We start from the raw sequence: 12,346 nt of genomic DNA on the forward strand, positions 1-12,346 counted from the left end.
GGGAAAGAAGCCTTACACAGAATACATACTGAATGACTGCATTTATACAGTTTGAGATTAGGTAAAACGACGCTATGGTGGGATAAAATCAAAATGGTGGTTGCCTCTGGGAAATGGGAGTAAGAGTTAACAGAGGAAAGGCATGAGGGAACGTTCTGGGATTAAGATAATCTTCTATATTTTGATAAGGGTTGGGGTTACACAGATGTGTTCATTGATCAAATCTCATCTCATGTACCCTTAAGATTCATGTATTTTATTGTATACAAATTTTACCTAGATGATGGGTACTCACTGTAAAATTCTTTCAACCTTTTTTTTCCCTATTGAAGGGTAGCTGATTTACAATGTTGTGTCAGTTTCTAGTGTACAGCAAAGTGATTCCGTTTTATATATATATAAATCATATATATATATATATCTTTCATATTCTTTTCCATGTGGTTTACTACAGGATATTGAATAGCATAGTTTCCTATGCTATACAGTAGGGTCTTGTTGTTTATCTATTTTATATATAGTAGTGTGTATCTGCTAATCCCAAACTCCTAATTTATCCATCTCCCCCTTTCAACTTTGATGTATGTTTGAAAATTTTCATAATAAAATGTTAAAAGTAGATTAAGATTACTTCCATCAAATCCGTATTAAATTACTTTTTATGACAGCATGAGTTCATTAGATGAGTACCTGCACATAATATAAATGTAAATACAACTGCGACAGTATTTCTTCCACCAGTTCATTTGGTCACATCAGGCTTGCACATGGGGTAGTAGGTACCACTGCTTCTGTATTTGATTTTTGTGCTTCCACCAGTGTGCTTTTCTGGGGTACTCTTACATGAGTGCTTCTCTAATGTGTGCCCCCAAATCTGTTTATTCCATTTGAACCTGTTATTATCCTAACATAGGTTCACAAAATCCTACACAACCTGATAAAAAATGAGTACCCTCAACGGAGAGATTTGCTGTGTATATACAAACTCACTTGAATGCTTTGGACAGACTTGATAAAAAGAAGCTAAAGAAATCCTGCTTTCAAATTATGGTGGAAAAGGTAACTAAAAGAGTGCAAAGCAAAAATCATAAATATCTAGAATTCTGCACTCAGACTTCTTCACAGTCTGTGTATGTTCTCGCTCCACCCAATATGCTTCAATATGGATGAACTTGAAAATATCTTAGGTAAAAGAAGCTAGTCACAAAAGGCCACATATTATATGATTTCATTCATATAAAATGTGCAGAACAGGCAAATCTACAGAGACAGGAATTAGATTAGTGATTTCCAGGGGATGGGAGGAGGGGGGACTTGAGAACAGGGTTCTTTTTAGGGTGATGGCGATGTTTTTAAATTAGTGGTGACAGTTACAGAACACAGTGAATACACCTGAATCACTGAATCATATACTTCTAAGTGGTAAGTTTTATGTTATGTGAATTATATTTCAAAAAGAAAAACAAACAAAAGGCACCTTAAAGATTCTAAGAAGTGCTGTTTAGCTTTCTGTAACAAGCATATCCCAAGCTTTTTATACTGCAATACTCTTTTTCCAAGTAAGACCTATTAACATACCATAAGACACTGACGTTTCCAAGAAGTGGTGTGGGAAAACCTGCTATTAACACAGCAATTTAAAATTCATTCTAAGATATGACTGATACTATCTCTTTGTGTTGAAATGGAATAGCAGCAAGAAAGAGAGAAAAGGGAGGAGAAGGCAAGGGATAAACTTCATCAGCCTCATAATTATTCTAGAGCTGGTTATTCGTCCCTTTCTCTAGGAAGAGAAAGCCGAATTCCAAATAAATTCTTCTTTTATTGGCAACAGATTTCTCTCCATTTTTATTATTATTGTTAGAAATGCTATTGGATCATTTAGGTTAATAGTCAGGTTGAAAAAAAATCTTCTCATAAAGCAAACAATTATTTAAAAAGAAAACAACTAAAGATAAACAAAACATCTTTCCAGAGCATGATCTCTGACAGCTCCATTTATTTTACTTTTAACTTGCTATTTACTAGAGTTCATGTGGAGAGGAACTTTCTGAAAAAGAACCAGAAATAACATAATTAACCAGATAATAACAACAACATGGTTCTGATGTACTAAAACATGTAGGAAGAAAAGCAGGAGGGGAGCTCAGTCTGAACTTTTACCAAAATATTCACAATTTTTGCTATTGTGCTTTCCAAAATGGCAACTCCCACACTAGCAAGTATCTTTCCATCCAGACATTCGGAGTCTCGAAAACAGTAATTTAACTGTGCGCTGGCTTCAGAGAGCAGCCTACACGTCTATTCGGCTACATGCAGAACTCAGCATCAGAGGGCTGAATACAAACCTCAGAACAGAAGACAAGAGCGAGAACAGAACTGGCACCGGGTCAAGTGCCTTTATTGGACTCCCACATCTGTTTTCAAATTCATATGTTGTATCCAGAACTATTTTCTAGGCAATGCCAGGAATCTACATTCACTCTTTTTTTTTTTTTAATACTTCAAAGGTAATTATCAGAATTATTTCTAGGAAGTAACAACATTATAAAATTATTTTAAGTTGCTCTTAAATTTAACTCCCAGGAAAGATGAGGACAACCTTATCCAACAGTGTTTATAAATCAATTACTATGAACATGAAACATAAACTCATGTATCATTGCCTGGATTCCAAAAAAAAGCACTGAAAATCCTGAAGAGGGAACCACATTACAAGCGGGACAACAGCTAAACCAGTTGTTTTGAAGTTTATTCCCTTAAGTATACACTTGATCTTGTCTCTGGTTAGAATGGACAGACTGACATACTCTGAAGAATCTCACTCTAACAGAAAACAGTATTTCTTCCCAGCAAAGACGCAGGATTCCTAAGTACTTTCAGAAATTATTGTTTAAGAAAGAGAGAGAAAAGTATTTCCAACCCTGCTTTTATCTAGTGAAGGATAAGACCTCCTTTATAGAAACTTATTTTCCAGAATTCTTCGTACAAACTTGGGCATATGTGAAGGACTAGTGCCCCATCCTTTTTGTTTGGTGCTCAGTCGTTTGGGGTAAACATTTTCTTTAATAACAGAAATAAGGTTACATTCGCCAAGACAGAAGAGTCTCTTCACCAATAATTTTTAACACTAACAGACACAATTATAATAAAATAATTTCAAAATTCATAACTTATACAGCATTGTGGCAACTTCTACGAGAATTTGTTCTAAAAATGTCAATTTACTGACATTCTTATTTATGAACAGCCACTTTACTCTCATCCTGAGCACATGAATTTGAGCAGAATAAGGAAGAGGAAGGAGCTAGAAGAACTCCTCTCTGTTAGAGATACATTTTTGAAGTACCTGCAGTGCTTTCTGGGCACATATCTTATCAGAGTTGAATTCCTCTATATACAATCTGTGGAGTGTCCATAGAAAACAGACGAGTAAGTTATTAGGGAGCTATGAAATGGATGAATATTACATGAAAACAAAAGACTTAATAACTTTTTAACTAATACCTTCCATTTTCAGTTATGTAAAAATATATATATATAAAAAGTGTTGAAGTTATATCAAGGGATTACACATATGTACCAGAAAATCATCCTTAATCATTTTACTTGATATAATCTTAGACTATGTTCCCAAGAAGTTATAGAGTCACCATTTTTGGAAAGATCCAAGAGATAAAATAAGAACTTAACTGTCATGTATCATTAAGACATTGACCTGCCCTATGATAAAAAGCTGGACTGAACAATCTCCTTAAGTTCTTTCTGCTCTCTTGATTCTATAGAAGGCACTTAATCAACCACTCTCCTATCTGAAGGCATTGGTGCCTGCCACCTCCTGGAAAGAAAGTTCCAAAGTGGTAGATGGGATAATTAATTTCCCCAGGATCTCTAATGATAAAATTCACATTTGTTCTTATAGTCTTCAATGTCTGTGCAGATGTGTAGACTTACCTGTACCTATACAGATTCAGAAATTACTAATGTGAGTGCTAGTAAAATACCCTATGAAGCCTCAAAGATTTTTGTTGGTTTATTCATTCAATAAATATTTATTGAGCACTTGTTATGTGCCAGGAGAGAAATGACTAGACCATCTCTTGCCCTCAACGAGGTATAAAGGTTTTTAAACAGGTAAATGCAACAGGTTGTTAGAGATGGATGATGGAGGTCAGAAAAGAGTGATGCTTGGAGGAAGGAGTAGAGATTCCCATGGAGGTGGGGACCAGGGGGGAACAGAGAGGAGAGGCTCACAGGCTCAACAGAGGAGACAAGTCAGGACAGAGGCCCTAAAAGATAGAAGGATGTCTGCCCAGCAGACAGAGCTAGAAGGAATTCCAAGCACTGTAAGCAAGGCCTTAAAGGTTTAAAGCAGCTGGGATTTTGGAACTGTGTCTGGGTTACTCTGATTGGTGCACAGGTATACGTGTGTATATATGATGGGAGTAGGTGACTGGAAAGGAAGGAGGCTGAGAAGAGATGGGGGTTAGGGGCAGGCAGGGCTCCAGCAGAGATGGCCTTTTTTTTTAGTCAAGGTTCTTTTGGTTGTAATAGAAACCAGCTCAAGCTGGCTTGGGCTGTAAAGGGGAGTCTAATGAGAGGCTACAGAGCTGGCTTTGCAACTCCCTATGTGTGACCTTAGGCAAGTCACCTACCCTCTCTGTGCCTTAGGTTCTTTATTGATAAAATGAGGATTTTTGTTATGATCCAGAGTTATTACCCACAACACACCTGGCACATAGCAAGTGCTTGATATATTCCAACTATTTTTAATCATTTCTTTGAATCCAAGAATATGTGAACCTGGTAGAAAGAAAGCCTAAAATAAGAGCCCAGAGAGCTCTGATACCTCAGGCAGCATCCTATTTCTCTCTCCTTTTTCTGCACGACCTTCCTCTGAGCCACGGTGGAGGAGGTCTGCCCAGAGCTCCTGACCGTTTACATGTGCCTTGATTCAGCTCGTGAAGAGTTCGACTGGGACTGATGAGCCTTAATTCCAAATTCCTGTACTAGTCCATTTAACGGACCCAGCTTGGCTTGTGTATCCCGTGGTTTAAACAGAGGCCAAAGGGTAAAAACATGCCACAGTGGCCTCTCTCCCTTGATGGCAGGGAGGAGGGCAAAGGAGTCACTCATCTTGATTTCTAACCATCTTCAGGTCTGAACCACTGAACAGGCTAAGCAATTTGGATCTTCAGCGGTTTCAGAGCTGCTGATGAGGAATCCGGTGGTCCTCCTGCTTCACATCCCCCTTGAACTTTTCCCCCCCAATTTGCACAGCCCTAACTCCTTTTAAGAATCTGGAAACTGCCAAATGTGGACTATCACTTTAAAAATAGAGTAAATCCATACAATAGAATATGATTCAACCATAAAAAGGAATGAAGTCCCAAGTCATGCTACAACATGGATGAACCTTGAAAACATTATACTAAATAAAGGAAGCCAGACACAGAAGGCCACACAGTGTATGACTCCGTTTACATGAAATATCTAAAACAGGCAAGTCCATAGGGACAGAAAATAGATTAGTGGTTGTCAGGGACTGAGGGGAGGAAGGAATGGGGAGTGATTGCTAACGCAGATGGGGTTTCTTTTGGAGGTGAGGAAATGTTCTGGAATTAGTGGTTTTAGTGGCACAACCTCGCGAACATACTAGAAATCACTGAAGAGTATACTTTAAAATGGTAAATTTGCAGGGGAGGGTATAGCTCGAGTGGTAGAGTGCATGCTTAGCATGCACAAGGTTCTGGGTTTAATCCCCAGTATATCCTCTAAAAATAAAGAAATAAATAAACCTAAATACCTCCCTGCCAAAAGACAAAACAAAACAAAAGGTAAATTTATGGTATGTGAGTTATAGTTCAAAAAAAAAAATATCTGAGGCTGGGTATGATGTCAGAACATCCAGTTTTAGTCATCACACCTATGCTATGTCGTGTAATAGCCAGCACTTGCCCCCTTCCTAAGCCTTGCTTCCTTACCTATACGTTGGGGCAGGGGCTGAGCCAGGTTCTACCGAAGGTACATTTTACCTCTAAGTTCTATGGGTAAGAAACCGGGTGTATTTCTCCCCTCCAAATTAAAGTCAACCTCCCTGTTTCAAATCTTCTGCCACTTGAACCATCTTTTCATTCTGTTTTCTATTTCAGAGAATGAATTCTCACTTATTTCTGAGTGTTTCAAAAATACGTATTTTGAGCATATATACAAGGCACTTGAATAGATAATCTCATTTAACCCATCTAACAACTCTGTGAACCAGGCGCCATTGTTATCAACTTCATTTCACAAATGCAGACACTGAAGCGCAGGGCAGGGAAGTATGTGGCCCAAGTTAGCAGGAAGCAGGGCCGGGAAGCTGAAGCTGTGCGACTCCAGGGGTCATGTCATGACCACTCACTCCTTCACTTGGCCCAAATCTCAACATTCGCTCTAGCAATTTGTCAATGGATTAATTCAACAGCTTTATATCATGATGCCCACTAGTCTAGCAGGTGATTCTTTTTAGTGATTTAGGAATCAGGAAATTATCCCTGAGTTCTTTGTCACAGAGAAAATGCAAAGTAGACAATACTATTTCTTAATGAAGGTAATGCTGGTGTACCCAAACGGAATGAATAAAGAACAAACTTAGGTTAATACCCTGTAAATAGGAAAAATTAATGGCCATTTCATCCCTTGTCAGCTACGTTCCTTGTATCATTGACCAGAGTAATTTGTTTAATTAACCTAGAGTCCTCTTGTTATTTATAGATCATTTACCATACCCAATAAAGGGTCATGCCTCGAATCCTTCAATATGTTTAAAATTCATTAAGTATGTTACAAAGCATTTCTTCGTTAAGAGACAGACAAAATAAATTGAACAAGATCATCTAAATAATTAAACTTAATTTAATCTGGTAAATAAATACCATTACTGTACAGGGCCCCATTTAAAGAAGTTGCTAGTGGCTGTTCCTTCTTTACAGATATTAAGGCCTAAATATTTGCATGTATTCATAACACATGTGTGTGAACCAAAGTCACACGGAGTCACATAGACAGGACACCTAAGATTGAACTGGAGCTAATGTCCAGAGATGCAGGGGTCCTGGTGATAATTAGTAAAGTTGTAGAAGTTCTATTTTGTTTTAACGTTAAGGATAACCAAAAGTTAGCTTAAAGAGACCCTATATTTTCATTCTTAGTGACAATGAAACAAAGTAGAGACAAAAACTTACATTCTCAAAATGCAAGATTAACATGCAATCTAAATCTATTGGTAAAGTACACATTTTTATTAACTAGTGACCAATATAAGATTTACTAAAATCTGAAGTCTTTCTTAAAATATTTACTTTATTTTGTAAATACATCCCTATCATCTAGAGTGTCAAATCATACTGGAAAAAAAATCAGATCATTAAGTTCAAAAATTCTAATACTATGTTTTTAAAGATCATACTGAAAATATTAAATTTTTATGTTAGTTGCTTAATCTCTATTAAAAACATGACATGATTGACTGAATCCAAGAGCAGATCTTGGATCTACATTTTCTCCCCAAACTTAGACTTCACTGAATTTTGCCATTTTAAGAGTTTTGTAACCTAACAAATGATTGGGTCTATGATGCCTAATTATTACAGAAAAAAAAAAGGAAACGAAACTCATGGGGAATTATAAAAGTTTAAGTGAAAAACTGCTAAAATGGCTGATGTATTAGCTGAACAGAATTATCTAGGAATTGCAAAGCAATTTATGCAAGGTTTAACAAAAGTTTAATTTATGCAGGCATCTAACAATCTGAAGTGTGGCTGCTATCCATCAGACCTGTAAACCTGATTCTCAGGTTTTAGAGAGCCAGAATACTAAAAATTGAGTAAAATGCTTTTAGAACCAGAATACTAAATATTGGTAAAATGCATTTCAGCCTCTGGAAAAGGAACAATTTTGTATGAAAGGATATTCAAATAGCTCCACATTGAGCAACCACAATGAGCCTTGAAGATTTACATGATTGAGCTGGAATTCAGTGCCAAAGACAAGAGGGAAGCATTTTTTTTCTGGGATACACAAAGAGTTATCCATAATTAAACATCACACTTCCCTAGGGCAGCATGTTTTCTTATATTGACAAGCAAAATGAGGTATTTCAAATCATGCATTGCTGGCATACAGTCATCTTTTGCATAGCTATTGTTTTAATGTATTTCTGGCTATTAGGCATTTGTCTATTTTTGGTCAGTGAGGCATGCATTTTAAAGAATTCTGGCTTTGCATAAAAGGCTGCAGTTATGTTAGTGAAATTACATTTATACAACAGTATCTTAAGAATGATTATGGCCTTATTTTGGCTAGTCATACACCCATTTTATATTCAAAGGAGAGTGGTTATAACTTCAGTGTAAACACTACAATTAAAATTAACTAAAAGTGGAAAAAACTTTCAGAAGTGCCTTTTTAGACTCCAGCTATATGTTTTATTTTGCCTTATTTATCACAGCTGGTTAAACACGTTACACACTAATCCCAGGACATACTGAGAAAAATGCCAAATAAGCCATGTTTGCTTCACATTCCATCAACTGAGTCAGAGCTGATGACAGACTACGCATTCAGTAATTCTTTTGTTCTGGATCAAAGAAGGCCGCATTAGTTCAGCCTGGTCCTACTGTAACTACTAAATTACCAAAACGCAGCAATTCTGTTACATTTTACCTCCACTTTCTCACCTGTATCCTACTCAAATTACATCTTTTTCACTTTATTGAAATTGTAAAGACTATATTAAACTTAAATCAGATATGAAAAAATTAATGCACTTTTGTTTCCAAAAGTGACCATTTATCTAAAAACACATTTTATCTCCTGCTTTCAATTCTACTATTTATGAAGACTAACTCTGTTTAACAATATTCAGGTATATTTTTAAATTTTGTTTTGAAGGTAATTTACCACCATCACATAAATACACATAAAATTATTTGGATATTATTGGAACTTGAAAAAAAAAATCTCACTTAACTTATCCATCCACATAAAAATCATGCCCTATAAAAACACCGAGTGACCAGGGGGAGGTCTGAGCATTTGATTACGGAGTCAAACTACCTTTAATGGGCTTCATGTTCAGAGCCTCTTCAGACTCTACATCATAGGGTCGACGGTCACGGAAAGACTATGTGCAATTTAAGCTGCTCAAAATACATTCTAATTCAAGTGAAACTGCCTTTTTACAGCTTTCAGCCACCACAGAAAATGTCTTAAAACCTGGGTGTTTTAAATCATTTCTAACAATTTCATTCTCAGTTTTTTGTTTGGCTTATGAGCTAAAATCTGAGGCAACACAATACACGCATTTTATATGTTCTTTTAAAATATGTTTACAATATACGTATGAATAATATTTAAGGATTTTTTCTCATTTAAAGCCTCCATCTTGACAAATGAGGGTTACTTTATTCAGCCAAGTCCTTTCAAATCATCTGAATCTAAAACCCCAGATTAATTCCACTTGAGAACTGTTTCGTGCACTTCCCACCACCCTGCCTCCACCACCCCACCAAAGGAAGTATAATCAAATCCTGGACTGAGAAAAGCAGTTGCTTCTGGTATCAAAAGGTGTAATTCTGGGACACTCAGTCTGACTGCGTGTTTTCTGTGTGGTAAGGGTGTTACATAAATCACCTCTAATCCTGGCGACTGCTCAGCAGCTGATGAAGCAGGTGCCATTGTCATCAGCATTTCCTAGATGAGGAAGTTAGGCTGAGAGAAGTTAAGAAACGTGGCTGGGGCACATGACTAATGAAGGTCGGGGTCAGGATCTGCAGGCAGGTCTGCCGACTGCACGGCCCAAACTCTCACCCCTCCACATACTGCTTCCTTCTCCTCCAGGCGTGGCCGACGCCAGCCTGCACCTGGACTCTTTCCATCCCTTTTTCCCCACAGAACAGTCTTTCTGCATCCACCCCTGCACCCTACAGTTGGCTCTCCACGCTGACCCCAGAGGGATCTCCTCAAAATGAAGGACTGTTGCAGCCACTCAGCCTGAAACCCGAAAAGGCACCCTTGCTCCAGATCCTGAATGGTCTGGCTCTGATCTCCTGTCCAGCCTTATCTCTTTCCCTCCTGGTTCCAGGTCAGCCACTCCAAGGTGTTCTTTCCATTCCTAGAACACAGCCTCTTCCCACCCTTGAGGCCTTTGCATCTACTGTTCTCTCCTTCTGGTATGCTGTGCCCCACTGTCCACAGACCTTTAGCTAATTCCTACTCCTCCTTCATATCATGGCTCAATACCACTTTCCCCGGAAAGCCTTTCCGAACTACATGCCATTTTGCCCGAGACTAGATCTCATTTCTCTGTCATACCCTTTCCTGGCACTCAGTATTTTTCCTGCCTAGACCCTAAGCAAGACTTGCTATTACATATTTATATGGTCATTTAAACAACAGTCTCTCCCATTTAATTAACGTAGACAACTGGTCCTCAAACTTTAGTGTGTATCAGAATCACCTGGAGTGCTTATTAAAAAGTTATCACTGCGTCTCACCCCCAGAGTATCTGATTCACCAAGTCTAGAGTAAGGGCAGGAACTCCGTAGTTACAAGTTCCTGGGGACACTGAAGCTGCTGGGGCCTGGACTGATCCAGTACAGCGGTGCCAAGCCTGGGTGAACATCAGAATCACCGGGAGCCAGTGCCACACTCTGCTCCCAGAGGTTTTGATTTAACTAGGCAAAGGTAGAACCCAGGACACCTTATCCCAAATATTGCATCCTTATTCTAAAAAAAGGGTTATCTAAAATCTGTATTTAACCGGATGTCTTGTAAATGTTTGTTAAATCTGGTAATCCTACTTGTGAATCCTGTGGCAACAATAACAGGTAGTATGTCATATATTTATGTACATAGATGTTATATAAGATTGTAAGCTGACTTTTCACTTCTGCAGGACACAGAAAGGGTGGGGCTAGAGAGTGGAAGTTTCAGACTTAAAAGGGATTTTTTTCTTGAAGGTTAGAGCTTAGAAGTAGTTACTAAAAGATTATAAAAGCTTATCTGGGATCTTTTTAAAATAGACCAAATTCTCAATGTCAAATAATTTGACAGGATGATTAAATAACTTCAGGTTCCTTTAAGCCCTGAGGTTGTGAACCTCATCTTGGGCAGCAGGGTGACATCACAGCCTCAACGTTACTGTCCTGACATCAAGCAGTGAGTCGCCTGGGCAGAGCTACGGCTGGGACCCTTTCATATATCAAAAGTAGGTAAAATGTGTTTATTTAATAAATACCCCCAGAAAAAATAAAACGTTGAACACATGGCTGTCTTGGGTAACACAATTCTGTCTTTCTCACGTCAATGGAGGAAGTCCCGTGCAGTTTTCTAATCTTAAAGTAGGATCAGCAATTTCATGTCTTATATACATTGACATGTTAAATTTATATTGTTGATGCTATAAAGGGTCTACTTAATTCCAGCTTGGCATGTTTATCAAATTATAGGTAAGCTACACATTTCCAAATCGAGAATCCTCTGGGATCAGTGACCACCATGCAGCCTTCCGCCTCTCCACCTAAGTAAGCTTCCAGGTCTCTGGTTTAAGGACAAAGACTCTGTATAAGCATTTTAAATATTAAATCACATTATTTCTTGTATATGCACAGAATTTTATCATTTCAATAATTACTGCTGTCTTCCTCTTTGTGCAATGCTTACTTGCCAAACTTAATATGACACTTTTCACCTACTCCAGGATTTTAAGAACTGTTTATGAAAACATGGGCATCAGAGTGAATTCCTATCCAGCAACCTAAATGACAGAACTCAGAAATCTACTCAAACCCCCCAGGACCAAGTGTAATAGCAGCAGTAAATGGAGAGAGGGACAGAGAGATCGGCCCACCAACCTCACGCTTGGTTGCATATTTACATGACTTATTTCAATTCACCTAACTTCAAGCAGAAACACAAAAATCACTGCAGATTATTTTCCCTGAAATAATAAATGGCAAATACTTTTAATACAGATATTTTAAAATGAGACCTCTGACTGTTAAAATATAGACAATCATGGGTTTCTTATGTCAGGAGAGCTTACCAAATCCAAAAGCACTGGACCCTCCAATGCTCTGTGACGCCTGGACACTGGTAGATGTGTACAGTCCTGTCACCAGCAAGCCGTCGAAGAAGGTGCTTGTTGAAATTGTCACTGAAATACAGAGGGGAAAAAAGAAACCTCAATTAATACAGTCAGGATAATGAGATACATTTCTGAAGTGTGTGACGTTGTCAAAACAGCCTCTACTCGTTATTAACAAATTATTTTTATACTATCCATACTTAGTATTTTCTTTAT

At 37.9% G+C, this 12,346-nt stretch overlaps 1 protein-coding gene across 1 annotated transcript in view; it reads right to left on the reverse strand.

Moving 5' to 3' along the window:
- The window catches only part of RELN (reelin), a 444,598-nt gene that overhangs the window by 361,013 nt on the left and 71,239 nt on the right, over positions 1 to 12,346 (reverse strand). The window contains exon 2 of the mRNA XM_031455857.2: positions 12,089 to 12,199. Within this exon, the coding sequence (XP_031311717.2) occupies positions 12,089 to 12,199 (111 nt within the window). The remainder of the gene's footprint in view (positions 1 to 12,088; positions 12,200 to 12,346) is intronic.

Source organism: Camelus dromedarius, chromosome 7 (genome assembly GCF_036321535.1).
Source record: "Camelus dromedarius isolate mCamDro1 chromosome 7, mCamDro1.pat, whole genome shotgun sequence".
Taxonomy (NCBI): domain Eukaryota; kingdom Metazoa; phylum Chordata; class Mammalia; order Artiodactyla; family Camelidae; genus Camelus; species Camelus dromedarius.